We start from the raw sequence: 22,818 nt of genomic DNA, 5'->3' as shown, positions 1-22,818 counted from the left end.
GGATGCAGAGGAGACAGTGAGCAACACTGTGTGTATCTGTGTGTATATATATGTATGTGAGTGTATGTGTGTGTGCGCGTGCATGCATGTGTGTTGAGAGACAAGGGGCTGTTCGATGGTGATTGTATTAAGCTAAACAATACAAGGTCGTCAGAAAAACATTTAATGGCTGAGAAAGAGAAAGGGAGATGGAGGGAGAGTTCGAGAGAATGGGAGGGAGAGATGGAGGGAGAGGGAGGGAGGGGGCGATATAGACAGGGAGGGAGGGTGTGAGAGAAAGGGAGAGAGAGAGAGGCTGAGAGGGGAAGACAGTATCTGGTATTTCTAGTAGGCCTCGAGGAGGAAAGAGGAGAGGATGGGGGTGTGGCTTAGGTTATGACATTCACTGAGAGAGAGAGAGTTCTGTGTGTGTGTGTGTGTGTGAGAGAGGGAGAGATAGGGAGACAGGGAGGAGGGCTAAGTATGTATGTGACAGAGAGGATGAAAATGAGATGGGGACAGAGAAGAGGGCTGTGTGTGTAAAAGAGAGGGAGAAAAAGAGGGAAATATAAGAGAGCTGTGTTTGATAGAGGGAAGGAGAAAAAAAGAGATTGAGGGAGGGCTGTTTTGAGGATGTGCTTGAAAACGGAGGAGGGAGGAGGCAAAGGAGAGAACTGAGCTGAGAAAAATCTGTCTGATCCGCACACTGGTCTCTGCGATAGAGGAGAGAGGGAGGAGGAGAAGAGAGGATAGGAAGAAGAAGCGAGAGAACACAGGACTGCACAGGGAGGTACTGCTGTCATGGGTTGCGTTATTCATAGCTATGACAGAGGCGTGTGTATGAGTTTGTGTGTGTGTATGTATGTATGAACAATTCATGTATTACACTGTTTGTGTGCATGCATATGTGTGTGTGTGTGTGTGTGTGTGTGTGTGTGTGTGTGTGTGTATGACTGCATTGACCCTGCGTTTGCTGATGTATGATGGATGGAATATGATGGTTAGATTATTAATGATGTAATGTTAGTGCAGAATTTTCAGTGTGTCCGTGTGTGTGTGTGTGTTTGTCTATATATCTTAATTGTGTGTTTGTGGATGTGCATATAAATCGTGCCGATGAATGTGTTTAGGTGTGTGTGTGTGTGTTCATTCGTTTCATATATTGTGTGTGCACATGCACAGTTGGGCAATTTGACATGATCAAATGTTTCTGCGCATGAGCTCAGCTAGCCAACACCGCCATGACACTGCTTCATAATGTGTGTGTGTGTCACACTACTTAATAGCGTGATCAGGGATTTCTATTGGAGCAGACGTATCTGAGACTCTTCATATCATATACAGTATCTATAGTCTATCCACTGATATTCCAGCCAGCTATCAGTGGATTATCATGTGCTAGCCAGTTAGTTTTAATAGGAAGCAACATGGCAAGGTGAAGCTGTCTGTTAGCAGTACAGGATGTGGCAGGGTGTGCGTGTGTTTGTGTGTGAACCCTAACCCTACAGCACTTCATAACCTTCATTATTCAGATTACTCATTGTCTCCCGATGCGGATGCGCAGGACTATGGTGGATGAAGGAACCAATCTACCTTTTCAGACTGCCAGAGTATTTTTCTGGTCAATATGGCAGTGTGTTATGTCTGTTGTTTGTAACAGTGTGTTATATGTGAAAATGTGATTGCATTATAAATTGTATTTGAATATTTAAGGACTCTTATGAGGACTAAAGGAGATAAAAGGAGATGAAATATCCTTATCTCTCTCTCTCGCTTCCTCTTTCTCTGTCTTTCTCTCTATCTTTTTCTTTCTCTCTTTTCATCTCTCTCTTTCTCTCTGTATTGCTCTTTCTCTTCCACTCTATTCATCTCTCTCTCCCCCGTTCTCTCTCTCTCACTCACTTCATATTGGAGACCTGGAGGATCTATTGACAGGGTTAGAGGTCAGGGACTAGGCAGACATGATGACATCACATGGAAAGCTGAGGATGCAGAGAGGGAGTCTATATGAGTATGACTCCCAGATCAAAGGTGAGAACACATACTTTTCTGTGTGTGTGTTCATACATACAGTATACTGCATGTACTGTCTAACTTGTATTGTCGTGTGTATGTTCATGTGAGTTCATACATGTGTGTATGTGTGTACACGTGTGTTCGTGTGTGTGTTCATGCATGTACTGTGTGAACTTCTTTTGTGATCAAATGTTTTTTATTTAGTAATAATAACTGTCAGCAAACATGAATACATACAAACACAATTAGGTTACAACTCCCCTCCCCCATCCCAGCCCACCCGAGGACTTTTAGGGATCAAATTAAATCAACACACACTGACCAGAAAAATACAAAATAAAAACTTAAAGCAGCACATTCAAAGTACCTTCTGTAGCTCCGTGAACGCACCACAGACACTGACTGTACAAAATATTAGGAACCCCTTTTGCTCTCAGAACAGCCTCAATTTGTTGGGGCATGGACTCTACAAGGTGTCAAAAACATTCCACAGTGATGCTGGCCTATGTTGACTCCAATGCTTCCCACAGTTGTGTCGAGTTGGCTGGTTGTGGCTGGTTGGGGATCTCTACTGCGAAAATAGCTTGTTCCATCTCATCCCTCAGATGCTCAATTGGATTGAGATCTGGTGACTGAGCAGCCCACTGCAGTAAGCTGAATTCACTGTCATGTTCGTGGAACCTTTCCTGGACAATCCTGGCCTTGTGGGATGGGGCATTATCCTGCTGAAAGAAATGTCTTTTCATATGGATACACTGCTGCGATGAAGGGATGCACCTGATTGGCAATGATGTTCAGCTATCCTGTGGCATTCAAACATTGCTCCACTTTTATCAAGGGGCTCAATGTGTGGCATAAAAACACACTCCACACCATCACACCACCATCACCAGCCTGCAATGTTGACACATGGCATGATGGATGCATGTACTCGTGTGGTTTTCTCCATACCCTAGTCCTCCCATCAGTGTGAAACAGCAGGAACCGGGATTCATCAGACCAGGCAATGTTTTCCCAATTCTCCAGTGTCCAGTGTTTTTCATTCCTTAGCCCACTGCAACTGCAGTTTCATGTTTTTTGATGAAATAAGTGGAACTCTGTAAGGTCATCTGCTGCCATACCCTATTCGTCTCAAGATACAACAAGTTGTGCATGCTTTTATGGGTCTTTGGGCAACAATGTTGTAATGGGCTGTCTCCTCTCCTTTGTCTTCCTAATGTTTTGTAAAAAGTGAGTATACATTGATGGATAAAGAGTGAGTGTTGAGGCTTCCATCATACTACAATCATTTTCTTGGAAGCCTTTAGGCCAGCAACAAATCAAATCAAAGTGTATTGGTCGTGTACACAGATTAGCCGATGTTATGACAGGTTCAGCGAACAGTGCAATACCTAGCAATAAAACAATTATTACACACATAATCCAGCAAAATACAAAAAAATAAGTTACATAGGCTGAGCCATGACTAGAATACAGTTATACATATAAAGTGGGTGAAACAATATGTAAACATGGCCACGCAGTCATGGGTGAACAGGGAGCACAGGAGGGGGCTGAGCATACACCCCTGTGGGGCCCCGGTTTTGAGGGTCAGCGTGGTGGTGTTGTTGCCTACCTTCACCACTTGGGGTTAGCCCAAGACCCAGTTGCACAGGGAGGGGTTCAGACCCAGGGAGCTGAGTTTAGTGTTGAGCTTGGAGGGCACTATGGTGTTGAAGGCTGAGCTGTAGTCGATGAAAAGCAATCTTATAGGCATTTCTCTTGTCCAGGTGGGATAGGGAAGTGTGCAGTGCAATGGTGATTGCGTCATCTGTGGATCTGTTGGGGCGATAAATGAATTGCAGTTGGTCTAGGGTGTCGGGTAAGGTGGAGTTGATACGGTCACTAACTAGCCTCTCAAAGCACTTCATGATTACAAAAGAGAGTGCTACAGGGCGAGTCATTTAGTTCAGTTCCCTCCGCCTTCTTGGGTACAGGAACAATAGTGGACATCTTGAAGGATGTGGGGACAACTGACTGGAATATGGAGTGATTGAATATGTCCGTAAACACTCCAGACATCTGCACATGCTCTGAGTACGCAGCTTGGAATGCCATCTGAGCCAACAGCCTTGCGAGGGTTAACACGCTTAAATGACTTACTTACGTCGATCATGGAGAACGAGAGCACACAGTCCTCATGACCGCTGGAGGCCCGTGTCGGTGGCTCGATTTTGTTTTCCTCGAAGCGGGCGAAGAAGGTGTTTAGCTCGTCCAGGAGTGAGGCGTTGGTGTCTGCGATGTGGCTGGCTTTCCCCACCTACTTTCCAAAGCACAGCCCCCGCAACACTAGAGGGATATTAACAGACCACCAACTTACTACCCTGAGACAAGGCTGAGTATAGCCCACGAAGATCTCCTCCACTGCACTTTGTAATTCGTGATTGTCTGTTACATAGGTCTCATGTCTGAACCATCAAATTGCAACTCCACTTTGTCCCTGTACTTTCGTTTTGCCTCTTTGATTGCCTTACAGAGGTCGTAGCTGGTCTGCTTGTGCATGTCCATTTTCCCAGTCACCTTGCTATGGTTAAATGTGGTGTTCTATGCTTTCCCTGATTAACCCAGTCACAGTCAGTGTATACACTGAATATACAAAACATTAGGAGCATCTTCCTAATATTGAGTCGCACCCCCCTTCTCTTTTGCCCTCAATTCGTCAGGGAATGGACTCTACAAGGTGTCAAAAGCATTACAAAGGGATGCTGGCCCATGTTGACTCCAATGCTTCCCACAGTTGTGTCAAGTTGGCTGGATGTCCTTTGGGTGGTGGACCATTCTTGACACACACAGGAAACTGTTGTTTGAAAAACCCAGCAGCCTTGCAGTTCTTGAAACCTAGCACCTGCTACCATACCATGTCTTGCCCATTCACCCTCAATGGCACACATACACAATCCATGTCTCAATTGTCTCAAGGTTCTAAACTCCTTCTTTAACCAGTCTCTTCATCTACACTGACTGAAGTGGATTTAACAAGTGACATCAATAAGGGATCATAGCTTTCACCAGGTCAGTCTATGTCATGGAAAGAGCAGGTGTTCTTAATGTTTTGTTTACTCAGTGTACATTGATACTATTCTCAGAGGCAACCCGGAACATTTCCATGTCCGCGTGATCAAAACAATCTTGAAGCATAGATTCCAATTGGTCAGAAAGGAAGAATGTGCATCTGACAAAGATAAATGAAGTACATAAAAACATTTAAAAAGTCAAATAAAAGGAGATGCAGGAATATTTAACACAGTGGACAAGTTTGATGCTACTTCATCCCAGAATATAGACACCTAAGGGCATTCCCAAAACATGTGTATAAAGGTACCAGGGCCTGTGGTATGACTTAAAGTAGTGATGGATGTTTTAACAAGTGTTTTAACAATCCATCTTTCCTACAACAGCAGAAGATGTGACATGTGTTTCCCAAAACACCACACAGAGAACCAAAGTAACGAAAGGAAAGGAGCGCTGTTCTCGGATCAGCTTTCTCCATTCAAATCTTATTATTTCAGAACTCCTAGATAGATATTACCACCTACGGCTGCAAATATTGAGGCAGCTTATTGTAATGCTTACCCAATGAAAATACACTAAATCAGATTTGGCACATGTTAGGCTATCAAATGTATGTATGAAACCCTTTTTAAATCAGCAGATGTCAAAGTGTAATGATGACGCCGTGAGTCAAGAAGCAGGTGCAGGTAAAACGTTAAATGAAAACAACAAACGTAAAACAAGACAGCGTAACAGAAGCGCAGTAACATGAACACAGGTGCAAGACCAACTGAGCAATGAACAAAAGGAAGGGACCTATGAAGGGGAGGTAATGAGGTCCAGGTGTGAATCATAATGATGAGTGCCAGGTGAGCGTAATGATGATTCCCAGGACCGGTGGTTATTATTTTGGCGATGCCGGAGGGTAGGAGCAGGAACATGACACAAAGTGCTTATACAGAAACCCAGCCTAAAACCCCAACAGGAAGCAATGCAGATGTAGAAACACGGTGACTTGGAAGAAACCTAGTGAGGAACCAGGCTATGAGGAGTGGGCAGTCCTCCTCTGGCTGTGCCATAAGAGTAGAGTAGATGGCCATTAAGGCCAGATTATTCTTCAAGATTTTCAAACATTCATAGATGACCAGCAGTCAAATAATAATCACAGTGGTTGTAGAGGGTGCAATAGGTCAGCACCTCAGGAGTAAATGTCAGTTGGATTTTCATAGCTGAGTATTAAGTGGTCAAGAGAGCAGATGAGGTACAGAGAGAGAGAGATGGAGAACAAGAGAGAGAGGGTTGAAAACAGCAGGTCCTGGACAAGGTAGAACGTCTGGTGAACAGGTCAGGGTTCCATAACCACAAGTAAAACAGCAGAAACTGGATCAGCACCACAACCAGGTGGACTGGGGACAATCGGGAGTCATTAGACCAGGCATGATCCAAGGACTTAGGTCCTTCGAGAGAGAGAGAGAGATGGGACAATTAGAGGGAGCATACTTAAGTTCACACAGAACACCAGATAAGACAGGAGAATTTCACAGGATTGGACAGATTGACCCTAGCCCCCCGACACATAGATTATCGCAGCATAGATATTGGAGGCTGAGATAGGGGGGGGGTCGGGGGACACTGTGGCCCTGTCCGACCTATACCCCCGGACAGGGCCAACCAGGCAGGATATAACCCCACCTACTTTCCAAAGCACAGCCCCCGCAACACTAGAGGGATATTAACAGACCACCAACTTACTACCCTGAGACAAGGCTGAGTATAGCCCACGAAGATCTCCTCCACTGCACAAGCCCGAGTGGGCGCAAAATTGGACAGGAAAATCACATCAGTGACTGAACCCACTCAAGTCATGTATAGTAAAAGAAAGCCTGGCACGACATGACGCACCCCTCCTAGGGACAGCATGGATGAGCACAAGTAAGCCAGTGACTCAACCCCCGTAATGGGGTCAGAGGCAGAGATCCCAGTGGAGAGAGGGGAGCCGGCCAGGCAGAGACAGCAAGGGCGGTTCGTCACTCCAGTGCCTTGCCGTTCACACCCCTGGGCCAGACTACACTCAATAATAGGACCTACTGAAGAGATGAGTCTTCAATAAAGACAAAGTTTGAGACCGAGTCTGTGTCTCTCACTTGGATCGGCAGACCATTCCATAAAAATGGAGCTCTATAGGAGAAAGCCCTGCCTAGGAACAATAAGGACGCCTGCGTCTTGTGAACGTAGCGTACGTGTAGGTATGTACGGCAGGACTAGGTTAGCAGTAAAACCTTGAAATCAGCTCTAGCCTTAACAGGAATATGATCATTTGGGGTTCTAGTCAAGATTCTAGCAGCCGTATTTAGCACTAACTGAAGTTTATTTAGTGCTTTATCCGGTTAACCAGAGAGTAGAACATTCTGGTAGTCTAATCTAGAAGTGACAAAAGCATGGATTAGCTTTTCTGCATCATTTTTGGACAAATAGTTGAAGATTTTTGCAACGTTACGAAGATGTAAAAAATATTCTTGATACGTTCGTCAAAAGGGACATCAGGGTCCAGAGTAATACCGAGGTCCTTCACAGTTTTATTTGAGACAACTGTACAACCACTAAGATACATGTTCAGATCCAACAGCAGATCTCTTTGTTTCTTGGGACTCAGAACTAGCATCTCTGCTTGGTCCAAGTTTAAAAGTAAAACATTTGCCACAATCCTCTTCCTTATGTCTGAAACACAGGCTTCCAGGGCAGGCAATTTTGGGGCTTCCCTATGTTTCATCGAAATGTACAGCTGTGTGTCGTCCGCATAGCAGTGAAAGTCGGCATTGTGTTTCCGAATGACCAAGAGATAGAATATATAGTGAGTGACCAATTGATTTGTCAGAGGACAAACCATCCACAGAGACGAACTGATATCTTTCTGACAGATAAGATCTAAATCAGGCCAGAACTTGTCCGTGTAGACCAATTAGGGTTTCTAATCTCTCCAAAAGAATGTGGTGATCGATGGCGTTAAAGGCGGCACTAAGGTCTAGGAGCACGAGGACAGATGCAGAGCCTTGGTCTGACACCATTAAAAGGTAATTTACCACCTTCACGAGTACAGTCTCAGTACTATGATGTGGTCTAAAACCAGACTGAAGTGTTTTATATGCATTATTTGTCTTCAGGAACGCAGTGAGTTGCTGTGCAACAGATTTTTCTATCATTTTTGAAAGGAATGTGAGATTCGATGTAGGCCGATAATTTTTCAAACCTGTAATTAAAATAGATTGTTTGGGGGGGGGTTAGAATCATTTGATTTAGACAACATGCCTACCACTTTGAAGATTAAAAATATTTTTTTATTGTGAAACAAACAAGAAAGTTGGATGGGTTCCCCTGGTGTACAGCAATCTTTAAGTCATACCACAGATTCTCAATTGGATTGAGGTCTGGGCTTTGTCTAGGCCATTCCAAAACATTTAAATGTTTCCCCTTAAACCACTCGAGTGTTGCTTTAGCAGTATGCTTAGGGTCATTGTCCTGCTGGAAGGTGAACCTCCGTCCCAGTCTCAAATCTCTGGAAGACAAACAGTTTTCCCTCAAGAATTTCCCTGTATTTAGCGCCATGCATCATTCCTTCAATTCTAACCAGTTTCCCAGTCCCTGGCGGTGAAAAACAACCCCACAGAATGATGCTGCCACCACCATGCTTCACTGTGGGGATGGTGTTCTCAGGGTAATGAGAGGTGTTTGGTTTGCACCAGACGTAGCATTTTCCTTGATGGCCAAAAAGCTAAATGTCAGTTTCATCTGACCAGAGTACCTTCTTCCATATGTTTGGGGAGTCTCCCACATGCCTTTTGGCGAACACCAAACGTTTTTGCTTATTTTTTTTCTTTAAGTAATGTTTTTTTTCTGGCCAATCTTCCATAAAGTCCAGCTCTGTGGAGTATACGGCTTAAAGTGGTCCTATGGACAGATACTACAGATACTCCGCAGTGGAGCATTGCAGCTCCTTTAGGATTATCTTTGGTCTCTTTGTTGCCTCTCTGATTAATTCCCTCCTTCCTGGTCTGTGAGTTTTGGTGGGCGGCCCTCTCTTGGTAGGTTTGTTGTGATGCCATATCCTTTAATTTTTTAAATAATAGATTTAATGGTGCTCCGTGGGATGTTCAAAGTTTCTGATATTTTTTTATAACCCAACACTGATCTGTACTTCTCCACAACTTTGTCCCTGATCTGTTTGGAGAGCTCCTTGGGATACACGCACCACTTTTCAGTTTGTATTTTTTTTAGAATGTTTTGAAACAAGTAATTTTTTTCATTTCACTTCACCAATTTGGACTATTTTTTGTAAATCCATTGCATGAAATCCAAATAAAAATCCATTTAAATTACAGGTTGCAATGCAACAAAATAGGAAAAATGCCAAGGGAGATGAATACTTTTGCAAGGCACTGTATTTCAATATGATTGAAATAGGCCTATAGCCTACTGTTTATATTATAATGCAGTCACCTCAGTTTTCAGTTGAAGCTTATTTTTATATGTAGCTTGTTTGTATCAATTGAATAGACATTGGTACCTTTGCATTTGTAGTCACCTTTGTTCTGAGGTCAGAGAGATGGATAAACCATGTGATTCTATGTATATATTGACTCGGGATGGCAAAAAGGCATCTAACAATGCACTTAGCTGTGGCCTGAGTGGTTTGAGGCAGGCGTTAGATTACGGTGTTTTCAACTTACATTTACATTTTTTATGTAACCTTTATTTAAGGCAAGTCAGTTAAGAACAAATTCTTTTTTACAATGACGGCCCATTAATAATGATGTTTTTTTATCAGATCTGTTCGTGATCGCCTCTGTTGTGAACTTCGTACGTGTGTCTGTGGGGACCTGTGTGTGTGCGTGTGTCTGTATGTGTGTGTGTGTAGACCTGCGGGCCCAGCTGTGTGACCAAATGAAGGTTCTGGACGGTCAGGTGGAGGTCAAAGGTCAACAGCTGTCTGACCTGTCTGAGTTCTTCCGTCGTCGTGGTGACATTGAGGCGGAGTATGCCCGTGCCCTCGACAAACTTACAGAGAGGTTCACCCTAAAGACCAAGAGGTGTGTGTGTGTGTGTGTGTGTATGTGTGTGTGTAAACAAAAAATTCTACATTGTTTATTTTGCTTGATCTGTTTATACTGACTGGCAGACATTATTATTGGTGGAATGTTAGTATAGGGAACTCAATGATAATATTACGTAAATTGGTTTAAGTCTTGCCCTCTCTGTCCTCACCCTGTCTCCCCCCCCTGTCTCTCCCCATCTATCTTTCCCCCCTCTGTCTTTCTCTCCTCTACCCCCTCCTCCCTCCCTGTAGGAAGGAGCAGAGTGGTCAATCAGTGTCTCAGTGTTGGTCAGTTTTGTTGACTCAGACACGTGCAGAGAGCAGAGAACATGCAGCGCTGAGTGACTCCTGCTCACACACACTCACACAGCGACTCACACACTGCTCAGAGGACACACACCGCCTGGCAAAACGGGTAAACACACATTCATATTTACAGTACCTGAACAAATGATCGACCCACTTCCTTTGGTTTCCAGTCAAGATCGTCTCTACATAAAATGATACGTATTTTTCACTGATCTACACAACTCCAAAATCTAAAAGTGAAAATGTGATAGCGTGTTACACTGTCTGATGACTGATATGTCTCTGATCAGAGTAAGGAGGTGGGAGTTCAGATGCAAGATGAGCTACTGAAGGTCACCACTGAACTGCAGACGGTACGAACATACCTCAGTCACTAACGATGTGGACAAAAGTAAAAAGATGAAGATTGTATCACTAGTGTGTGTGTGTGTGTGTGTGTGTGTGTGTGTGTGTGTGTGTGTGTGTGTGTGTGTGTGTGTGTGTGTGTGTAGGCTCTGAGGACATACCACCAGTACCATACAGAGAGTCTGACAGCAGAGGGGAAACTAAAGGAAGCCACACGATTGGAGGAGAGACAGACAGGGAAGTCAGCTGAACTGGGGATAACCCAATCAGGAGGCCAGCGGCGGAGCTCTGTGAAGAAGATGGAGAAAATGATGGAAAAGGTAAGGGTCGCGTCTGACTACACTGCCAGATCTCACAATTTATTTACGATAACAGCTAACCACATCGTATGATATAACAATCTGATGCTCGACTGCACAGTCCATGATGTGGCACATAACCATTTGTTAATCCAATGCAACGTCTGCAATGAAGTCAGCCTGGAGGGTGGCCAAGGTTGTTGTTGAGATGTGTGTGGTTTTCATGTGGCACAGGATACAGACAGTTTTGTAGAGTTGAGTCAGACATCCTGTGCCACATGAAAACCACACACAACGGAACAATAATGTGAGCTACTTCTGTATCAAACCAACTACAGCTAGTGTCAAACCCCTTGACCCTAACCCCTGGCCTGAGCCTGTACTAAAGGCAGTATGAATCAAGGGACCTTCGTTGTCATTAGCTATTCTTTTAACCAAATTGTGTGTGTGTGCTCTCCATAGAGACATGGCAGAGTGCAGGAGACCCAGCTGAAGTGCACTAAGGCTCGTAATGACTATCTGCTGAATCTGGCAGCTGCCAACGCAACTATGAACAAGTACTATCTACAGGATCTCAGCACACTCATAGACGTGAGTCACTGTGTGTGTGTGTGTGTGTGTATGCGTGTTTTCGTGCGCGCTGGTGCCTTTGTGTGTGTCTGTTACGCAATCTTATATTATTGTGAGTGGACCAAGTAATTGGGCGTCACTCTAAAGCGGGAAGGTGGAATAAACGAGTCCGGCGTAGGTTCTCTATTGAGGGCATTTGGTCAACACAAACACTCCAACATAATCAATGAAAATCTTCCAAGGAAAAACATACATCTTCTTCAGATGAAACAAGAACACAATAGGATTATCTTTAAACTACAACAAAAGTCACGGGATTGTCACCGTCTTAGTGGTTCTTCCTGGATAGCTCCTCTCTCTTAGTGGCCATCTTCCAGAGATAGTTTTCCCCGCCTCTCTCTGCTGGTTCCAGTCTCTCTCTTATAGGGGAAGGAGATTATGTCATTAGTACCGTCAGCTGCACTTAATTGCCTCTGGTTACCTGGTCTCCCATGCCTTGTTGGGCTACTATCCGTGAGCCCAGCCTGCCCTCTGGTGGTCCTTCCACATTATAAAATGTTTAACTGACAAACTAAGTATTAATCTCTCTCTCTCTCTCTCTCTCTCTCTCTCTCTCTCTCTCTCTCTCTCTCTCTCTCTCTCTCTCTCTCTCTCTCTCTCTCTCTCTCTCTCCTCTCTCTCTCTCACTCTCTCTCACTCTCTCTCTCACACTCTCTCTCTCTCTCTCACACTCTCTCTCCCTCTCTCTCACACACACACTCTCTCTCCCTCTCTCTCACACACACACTCTCTCTCCCTCTCTCTCACACACACACTCTCTCCCTCTCAGTGTACTGACCTGGGGTTCCATCTCTCCTTGGAGCGAGTGATGAGGTCCTACCTAGCCAGCAGGGGGCGTGTCCTGAAGGCTGAGGAGGCCGGGCTGAAGCAGCTGGAACAGGAAGTGACATCACTGGATCAGGGCGGAGACAGAGACGCTCTCCTACAGAACCACGACACAGCATTCTGTCTGCCCTTCCGCTTCAGTTACCATCCTCATGAGGGAGACCAGGTACACACACATTCATGTTCATCCATCAGTGGATGATGACCGTGACACATTTTATCAGAATTATGGAGTGAAAAGATGGCTGTTGATGAGGCCAATATGTGTCCTGTATATTCTATGACACACTGAACATGATATGTTGAGATCCCACAGGAAGTGCTGTTGGTTCACACACCAGTACACCTGTTATACTATACACATCCCTAATGTGTTCCAGGTGGGCGAGGTGAGTGCGGAGAGCCAGGTGAGGTATGAGTTAGAGACCAGGTTCCAACAGCTCCAGTCCCGCCTTTCCACCGAAACCTTGGAAACAGAGGAGGTGAGGTTTTCGCTCTATTCTTAATCTATCCATTGATTTATCAAACCATGGATCAATCGATTGATCCATTTTCTAACTATTGTATGTATCTATTTTCCAGGTCAGTAAGACACTGAAAGCCACCCTCTCCGCGCTTTTGGACAACATGTGTGACAGTGACAGTAACCCCCCCCCTGACCTGCCCATCAGCCTATCACACGACCCCATGGGAACCGCCTCTGCCTCCAAGCTAGCCCTTGCCAAGCGGAGAGCCAATCAGCAGGAAACAGAGACATTCTACTTTACGGTGAGGACATCCCATTGGTCAGGGGAAGGTGTGAGGGGAGTCTAATGATAGTATTATGGATTGCGTCTCCTTATAGTGCTTCTGTGACCATCTAGGTTTGAAACTCGGGACATCTGAAAAACACAAGACTGTGTTAGCCAACTGAGCTAAAGCTGTGTAAACAAGCTAAAGCTGCAAAGGTTAAAGTGTGTATCTCTGTTTCTGTCGTTTGTCAGAAAGTTAAGGAGTATCTGATTGGAAGCTCCCTGATCTCCAAACTACAGGCTAAACATGACCTGCTGCAGGAGGCCATACAGAAAGGTACTTCTACTATACTACTACTGCACTACTACTGTACTACTACTATTCTACTACTTTACTAATACTATACTACCACTGCACCACTACTGTACTACTATACTAATACTATATACTACAACTGTACTACTACTATACTTCTACTATACTTCTACTACTGTACTACAATTTTAAAAAATATATATATTTAACGCTCATTGAGATTTAAAATCTCTTTTTCAAGAGCGTTAAATCCTGGTCAAGATAGGCAGCACCAAGTAATTACAAAAATTACAGACAAACAACATGAAAAACTACAAGTAATCTAGTAAAAACCATAGAATTCACAAGAGTATAAAAAAATCAAAAACAGCAAATGAAAAACATTGACAGGTCAGTGAATCGGTCTCAACATCATTCATCAGTGATATAAAAACATTGACAGGTCAGTGAATCGGTCTCAACATCATTCATCGGTGATATAAAAACATTGACAGGTCAGGGAATCAGTCTCAACATCATTCATCAGTGATATAAAAACATTGACAGGTCAGGGAATCAGTCTCAACATCATTCATCAGTGATATAAAAACATTGACAGGTCAGGGAATCAGTCTCAACATCATTCATCAGTGATATAAAAACATTGACAGGTCAGGGAATCAGTCTCAACATCATTCATCAGTGATATAAAAACATTGACAGGTCAGGGAATCAGTCTCAACATCATTCATCAGTGATATAAAAACATTGACAGGTCAGGGAAATCAGTCTCAACATCATTCATCAGTGATATAAAAACATTGACAGGTCAGGGAATCAGTCTCAACATCATTCATCAGTGATATAAAAACATTGACAGGTCAGGGAATCAGTCTCAACATCATTCATCAGTGATATAAAAACATTGACAGGTCAGGGAATCAGTCTCAACATCATTCATCAGTGATATAAAAATATAAAAACATTGACAGGTCAGGGAATCAGTCTCAACATCATTCATCAGTGATATAAAAACATTGACAGGTCAGGGAATCAGTCTCAACATCATTCATCAGTGATATAAAAACATTGACAGGTCAGGGAATCAGTCTCAACATCATTCATCAGTGATATAAAAACATTGACAGGTCAGGGAATCAGTCTCAACATCATTCATCAGTGATATAAAAACATTGACAGGATATAAAAACATTGACAGGTCAGGGAATCGGTCTCAACATCATTCATCAGTGATATAAAAACATTGACAGGTCAGGGAATCGGTCTCAACATCATTCATCAGTGATATAAAAACATTGACAGGTCAGGGAATCAGTCTCAACATCATTCATCAGTGATATAAAAACATTGACAGGTCAGGGAATCAGTCTCAACATCATTCATCAGTGATATAAAAACATTGACAGGTCAGGGAATCAGTCTCAACATCATTCATCAGTGATATAAAAACATTGACAGGTCAGGGAATCAGTCTCAACATCATTCATCAGTGATATAAAAACATTGACAGGTCAGGGTCTCAATCATTCATCAGTGATATAAAAACATTGACAGGTCAGGGAATCAGTCATCATTCATCAGTGATATAAAAACATTGACAGGTCAGGGAATCAGTCTCAACATCATTCATCAGTGATATAAAAACATTGACAGGTCAGGGAATCAGTCTCAACATCATTCATCGGTGATATAAAAACATTGACAGGTCAGGGAATCAGTCTCATTCATCAGTGATCATTCATCAGTGATATAAAAAAAAACATTGACAGGTCAGGGAATCAGTCTCAACATCATTCATCAGTGATATAAAAACATTGACAGGTCAGGGAATCAGTCTCAACATCATTCATCAGTGATATAAAAACATTGAAGGTCAGGGAATCAGTCTCAACATCATTCATCAGTGATATAAAAACATTGACAGGTCAGGGAATCAGTCTCAACATCATTCATCAGTGATATAAAAACATTGACAGGTCAGGGAATCATCAACATCATTCATCAGTGATATAAAAACATTGACAGGTCAGGGAATCAGTCTCAACATCATTCATCAGTGATATAAAAACATTGACAGGTCAGGGAATCAGTCTCAACATCATTCATCAGTGATATAAAAACATTGACAGGTCAGGGAATCGGTCTCAACATCATTCATCAGTGATATAAAAACATTGACAGGTCAGGGAATCAGTCTCAACATCATTCATCAGTGATATAAAAACATTGACAGGTCAGGGAATCGGTCTCAACATCATTCATCAGTGATATAAAAACATTGACAGGTCAGGGAATCAGTCTCAACATCATTCATCAGTGATATAAAAACATTGACAGGTCAGGGAATCAGTCTCAACATCATTCATCAGTGATATAAAAACATTGACAGGTCAGGGAATCAGTCTCAACATCATTCATCAGTGATATAAAAACATTGACAGGTCAGGGAATCAGTCTCAACATCATTCATCAGTGATATAAAAACATTGACAGGTCAGGGAATCAGTCTCAACATCATTCATCAGTGATATAAAAACATTGACAGGTCAGGGAATCAGTCTCAACATCATTCATCAGTGATATAAAAACATTGATAAAAACATCTCAACATCATTCATCAGGTCAGGGAATCAGTCTCAACATCATTCATCAGTGATATAAAAACATTGACAGGTCAGGGAATCAGTCTCAACATCATTCATCAGTGATATAAAAACATTGACAGGTCAGGGAATCAGTCTCAACATCATTCATCAGTGATATAAAAACATTGACAGGTCAGGGAATCAGTCTCAACATCATTCATCAGTGATATAAAAACATTGACAGGTCAGGGAATCAGTCTCAACATCATTCATCAGTGATATAAAAACATTGACAGGTCAGGGAATCAGTCTCAACATCATTCATCAGTGATATAAAAACATTGACAGGTCAGGGAATCAGTCTCAAATCATTCATCAGTGATATAAAAACATTGACAGGTCAGGGAATCAGTCTCAACATCATTCATCAGTGATCATAAAAATATAAAAACATTGACAGGTCAGGGAATCAGTCTCAACATCATTCATCAGTGATATAAAAACATTGACAGGTCAGGGAATCAGTCTCAACATCATTCATCAGTGATATAAAAACATTGACAGGTCAGGGAATCAGTCTCAACATCATTCATCAGTGATATAAAAACATTGACAGGTCAGGGAATCAGTCTCAACATCATTCATCAGTGATATAAAAACATTGACAGGTCAGGGAATCAGTCTCAACATCATTCATCAGTGATATAAAAACATTGACAGGTCAGGGAATCAGTCTCAACATCATTCATCAGTGATATAAAAACATTGACAGGTCAGGGAATCAGTCTCAACATCATTCATCAGTGATATAAAAACATTGACAGGTCAGGGAATCAGTCTCAACATCATTCATCAGTGATATAAAAACATTGACAGGTCAGGGAATCAGTCTCAACATCATTCATCAGTGATATAAAAACATTGACAGGTCAGGGAATCGGTCTCAACATCATTCATCAGTGATATAAAAACATTGACAGGTCAGGGAATCAGTCTCAACATCATTCATCAGTGATATAAAAACATTGACAGGTCAGGGAATCGGTCTCAACATCATTCATCAGTGATAAAAACATTGACAGGTCAGGGAATCGGTCTCAACATCATTCATCAGTGATATAAAAACATTGACAGGTCAGGGAATCAGTCTCAACATCATTCATCAGTGATATAAAAACATTGACAGGTCAGGGAATCAGTCTCAACATCATTCATCAGTGATATAAAAACATTGACAGGTCAGGGAATCAGTCTCAACATCATTCATCAGTGATATAAAAACATTGACAGGTCAGGGAATAAAAACATTGTCTCAGTCTCAACATCATTCATCAGTGATATAAAAACATTGACAGGTCAGGGAATCAGTCTCAACATCATTCATCAGTGATATAAAAACATTGACAGGTCAGGGAATCAGTCTCAACATCATTCATCAGTGATATAAAAACATTGACAGGTCAGGGAATCAGTCTCAACATCATTCATCAGTGATATAAAAACATTGACAGGTCAGGGAATCAGTCTCAACATCATTCATCAGTGATATAAAAACATTGACAGGTCAGGGAATCAGTCTCAACATCATTCATCAGTGATATAAAAACATTGACAGGTCAGGGAATCAGTCTCAACATCATTCATCAGTGATATAAAAACATTGACAGGTCAGGGAATCAGTCTCAACATCATTCATCAGTGATATAAAAACATTGACAGGTCAGGGAATCAGTCTCAACATCATTCATCAGTGATATAAAAACATTGACAGGTCAGGGAATCAGTCTCAACATCATTCATCAGTGATATAAAAACATTGACAGGTCAGGGAATCAGTCTCAACATCATTCATCAGTGATATAAAAACATTGACAGGTCAGGGAATCAGTCTCAACATCATTCATCAGTGATATAAAAACATTGACAGGTCAGGGAATCAGTCTCAACATCATTCATCAGTGATATAAAAACATTGACAGGTCAGGGAATCGGTCTCAACATCATTCATCAGTGATATAAAAACATTGACAGGTCAGGGAATCAGTCTCAACATCATTCATCAGTGATATAAAAACATTGACAGGTCAGGGAATCAGTCTCAACATCATTCATCAGTGATATAAAAACATTGACAGGTCAGGGAATCGGTCTCAACATCATTCATCAGTGATATAAAAACATTGACAGGTCAGGGAATCAGTCTCAACATCATTCATCAGTGATATAAAAACATTGACAGGTCAGGGAATCGGTCTCAACATCATTCATCAGTGATATAAAAACATTGACAGGTCAGGGAATCGGTCTCAACATCATTCATCAGTGATATAAAAACATTGACAGGTCAGGGAATCAGTCTCAACATCATTCATCAGTGATATAAAAACATTGACAGGTCAGGGAATCAGTCTCAACATCATTCATCAGTGATATAAAAACATTGACAGGTCAGGGAATCAGTCTCAACATCATTCATCAGTGATATAAAAACATTGACAGGTCAGGGAATCAGTCTCAACATCATTCATCAGTGATATAAAAACATTGACAGGTCAGGGAATCAGTCTCAACATCATTCATCAGTGATATAAAAACATTGACAGGTCAGGGAATCAGTCTCAACATCATTCATCAGTGATATAAAAACATTGACAGGTCAGTGAATCGGTCTCAACATCATTCATCGGTGATATAAAAACTTGACAGGTCAGGGAATCAGTCTCAACATCATTCATCAGTGATATAAAAACATTGACAGGTCAGGGAATCAGTCTCAACATCATTCATCAGTGATATAAAAACATTGACAGGTCAGGGAATCAGTCTCAACATCATTCATCAGTGATATAAAAACATTGACAGGTCAGGGAATCAGTCTCAACATCATTCATCAGTGATATAAAAACATTGACAGGTCAGGGAATCAGTCTCAACATCATTCATCAGTGATATAAAAACATTGACAGGTCAGGGAATCAGTCTCAACATCATTCATCAGTGATATAAAAACATTGACAGGTCAGGGAATCAGTCTCAACATCATTCATCAGTGATATAAAAACATTGACAGGTCAGGGAATCGGTCTCAACATCATTCATCAGTGATATAAAAATTCATTGATATAAAAACATTGACAGGTCAGGGAATCAGTCTCAACATCATTCATCAGTGATATAAAAACATTGACAGGTCAGGGAATCAGTCTCAACATCATTCATCAGTGATATAAAAACATTGACAGGTCAGGGAATCAGTCTCAACATCATTCATCAGTGATATAAAAACATTGACAGGTCAGGGAATCAGTCTCAACATCATTCATCAGTGATATAAAAACATTGACAGGTCAGGGAATCAGTCTCAACATCATTCATCAGTGATATAAAAACATTGACAGGTCAGGGAATCAGTCTCAACATCATTCATCAGTGATATAAAAACATTGACAGGTCAGGGAATCAGTCTCAACATCATTCATCAGTGATATAAAAACATTGACAGGTCAAGTCTCAACATCATTCATCAGTGATATAAAAACATTGACAGGTCAGGGAATCAGTCTCAACATCATTCATCAGTGATATAAAAACATTGACAGGTCAGGGAATCAGTCTCAACATCATTCATCAGTGATATAAAAACATTGACAGGTCAGGGAATCGGTCTCAACATCATTCATCAGTGATATAAAAACATTGACAGGTCAGGGAATCAGTCTCAACATCATTCATCAGTGATATAAAAACACCAATCAGGACAAGATCTTCCAGTTTAAAAGTATTTTGTAATGCGTTCCAAGACGATGGTGCAGAGTACATACTGTAAGTGGTTCAGCTATGAAATCAGCTGCCAGATTTGAAAAGCAGGGATCCAAAAGATAAGGACCTGCAGGCTTTCTCTGATCTAAGGATTTCAGGGCTTTATGTACCACCTGCACTGAGAATGACAAAAAGCTAAAAGTTTGACCAGCTCTCACTGGTTCATCCACACAGGGTTGTACAGAGACAGAGGACACTGAATCAAACAGCCTACCAGATGATACAAAGTGCTCATTGAAACAATTCAGCATTTCAGTTGTCATATAGAGCAACAGAGTCCTTCAAAACACATGACGGTAATTCATTAACATTACTGTTACCAGACATAGACTTAATAGTCTTCCAAAACGTTCTAGGGTCATTCAGGTTATCAGTGGTAACAGACATAAAATATTCAGACTTGGCCTTCCTGAGAAGAAAAGAACACTTGTTTCGTAGCTGCCTAAAATAAGCCAATCAGCATCAGAACATGATTTCCTTGCTTTAGCCCAGGCTAGATTATGGTCGTGAATAATACAAGACAGCTCAGAAGAAAACCATGGATTATCCTGCCCTTTAACCCTGAACCTGCGGAATGGGGCATGTTTGTTTAGTATTTGGAAAAAAACACAATTAAATCATTTCCAGGCAGTTTCCACATCAGGGATAAACTCAATCTTACTCCAGTCAAAATAAAACAAATCATGAAAGAAAGCCTGCTCATTAAAACACTTCAAATTTCTCTTACGGATAAAACGTGGCTTTGTTTTAGGAACCTTAGTATTTCTAACAGCAACAACAGCACAATGGTCACTTAAATCATTACAAAAAACACCAACCGCAGAACATTTATGTAGAACATTTGTCAATATCAAATCAATCAGGGTAGATTTATCTGGGCATTTGAAATTTGGGCGAGTGGGTGAGTTAATCAACTGGGTAAGATTCATAGAATTACAAAACATTTTTAAATCATCAGACACCGGCTTTAACCAACACCAGTTGAGATCACCAATCAAGATCATTTCACTGTAAAGAAGTTTAGACATAAGGTTCATCAGAGAAGAAAATGCATCACCGAGAGCAGAGGGGGGTCTATAACAGCCAATCACAGTTCTAGAGAGCAGAGGGGGGTCTATAACAGCCAATCACAGTTCTAGAGAGCAGAGGGGGGTCTATAACAGCCAATCACAATTCTAGAGAGCAAAAGGTTGGTCTATAACAGCCAATCACAGTTCTAGAGAGGCCCTTTGAAACCTCAATATTCAAAGCAAGAAATTCCAACTGTTTCCAATAGGTTCACACTTTGCCACACTTACAGGGAATTTAGTTTTTACATATATACTGCACGACTACACTACTACTATACTACTACAATACTACTAATATACTAATACTATACTACTACTATACTATTGCTGCAATGCTACTGTATTAATACTATGCTGCTACTATATTGCTACTACTATACTACTACTACTATACTGCTGCTGCTCTACTACTATACTACTACTACTATACTGCTGCTGCACTACTACTGTACCACTACTGTACTACTAATATACTACTACTTTTCTACTACAATGCTGCTACTGCACTACTACTATACTACCACTGTACTACTACTATACTACTACTTTTCTACTACAATACTGCTACGGCACTACTACTATACTACCACTGTACTACTACTGTTCTACTACAATACTGCTACTGCACTACTACTATACTACCACTGTACTACTACTGTTCTACTACAATACTGCTACTGCACAACTACACTACTACTATACTACTACTACACTATGCCTATAATGCTACAGCACTACCACTGTACCACTATTAAACTACTCTACTACTACCACTGCACTACTACTATACTACCACTATACTACTACTATACTACCACTGCACAACTACACTACTACTATACTACTACTATACTACCACTGCACTACTACTATACTACTACTATACTATGTCTATAATGCTACAGCACTACCACTGTACCACTATTACACTACTCGACTACTACCACTGCACTACTACTATACTACTACTATACTCTGCCTATAATGCTACAGCACTACCACTGTACTACTATTACACTACTCTGCTACCACTACTGCACTACTACTATACTACTACTGCACTACTACTATACTACTACTATACTACTACTATACTACTACTGTACTACGTCTATACTGATACTACATTACTTCATTACTACTACTGCACTACTACTATACCACCACTGTACTACTACTACACTACTCTACTACTACTACTGCACTACTAGTATACTCTGACAATACTGCTACCGCACTACTACTGTTCTACTGTACTACTACTAATTTACTAGAACTGTATAATACCACACAACTACTACACAACTAATCTTGCACTATTCCTAACTCTCTCCCTCTCGCTCTCCTTCTTCCTTCTTCCTCTCTCGCCCCCCCCCCCCCCACCCCCATCGCCCCCCTCCCTCACCCTCTCTATCTTCAAATATCTGTTTGTTTTCCAGCTAAGGCCGTTGATAGCGACCCCTCCAGGTAAACATTCCTGTTATTTCTCTGAGAGAGAGAAAGGGAGAGAGACATGGAGAGAGAGACAAATGAGAGAGAAAAAGAAAGACGAGAGAGAAAGAAAAAGAGATGAAAGAGAGAGTATAATCTTCAACGCAGCAACAAATCCAAGACTGTAGCAAAACCAACACTACACTTTTACTGTTGAAAAGCATGATGTGTGTGTATCAGTGTATGACTGGTGAGTGATGCTGTATATCTCCCAGAATGCAGTGTGCTAGGTCAGTGCGTGTGCGGAGGTCCAGACCCTGTTCCATGTACAGCCACACTCTCTT

The 22,818-nt window shown here is 41.6% G+C and overlaps 1 protein-coding gene and 1 long non-coding RNA gene across 5 annotated transcripts in view; both read left to right on the top strand.

Moving 5' to 3' along the window:
* The first annotated feature begins 411 nt into the window (after window positions 1–411).
* arhgap4b (Rho GTPase activating protein 4b) overlaps window positions 412–22,818 on the top strand; it is a 59,978-nt gene continuing 37,571 nt past the window's right edge. The window contains exons 1-13 of one of the 4 annotated variants that reach the window (XM_052472305.1): window positions 412–769; window positions 1,894–2,010; window positions 9,938–10,109; window positions 10,367–10,529; window positions 10,714–10,776; window positions 10,915–11,088; window positions 11,530–11,658; window positions 12,467–12,688; window positions 12,903–13,004; window positions 13,105–13,290; window positions 13,506–13,590; window positions 22,483–22,510; window positions 22,750–22,818. The exon at window positions 22,750–22,818 is cut by the window's right edge and continues 28 nt beyond it. In XM_052472305.1, coding sequence (XP_052328265.1) covers window positions 1,941–2,010; window positions 9,938–10,109; window positions 10,367–10,529; window positions 10,714–10,776; window positions 10,915–11,088; window positions 11,530–11,658; window positions 12,467–12,688; window positions 12,903–13,004; window positions 13,105–13,290; window positions 13,506–13,590; window positions 22,483–22,510; window positions 22,750–22,818 — 1,463 coding nt within the window. In that variant the 5' untranslated portion in view covers window positions 412–769; window positions 1,894–1,940. Of the gene's footprint in view, window positions 770–1,893; window positions 2,011–8,009; window positions 8,097–9,937; window positions 10,110–10,366; window positions 10,530–10,713; window positions 10,777–10,914; window positions 11,089–11,529; window positions 11,659–12,466; window positions 12,689–12,902; window positions 13,005–13,104; window positions 13,291–13,505; window positions 13,591–22,482; window positions 22,511–22,749 lie in introns of those variants that run through there. The other 3 variants (XM_052472302.1, XM_052472303.1, XM_052472304.1) reach the window with 3 other exon arrangements.
* On the top strand, window positions 15,601–18,831 carry LOC127909899 (uncharacterized). The gene is made up of 3 exons (XR_008072892.1): window positions 15,601–15,854; window positions 17,083–17,134; window positions 18,134–18,831. It is a non-coding gene; the product is annotated as an uncharacterized LOC127909899 (long non-coding RNA).

Source organism: Oncorhynchus keta, chromosome 20 (assembly GCF_023373465.1).
Source record: "Oncorhynchus keta strain PuntledgeMale-10-30-2019 chromosome 20, Oket_V2, whole genome shotgun sequence".
NCBI classification, from domain to species: Eukaryota; Metazoa; Chordata; class Actinopteri; order Salmoniformes; family Salmonidae; genus Oncorhynchus; species Oncorhynchus keta.
Note: the sequence above shows the minus strand (reverse complement) of the source record. Positions and strands in the feature narration are given on the sequence as shown.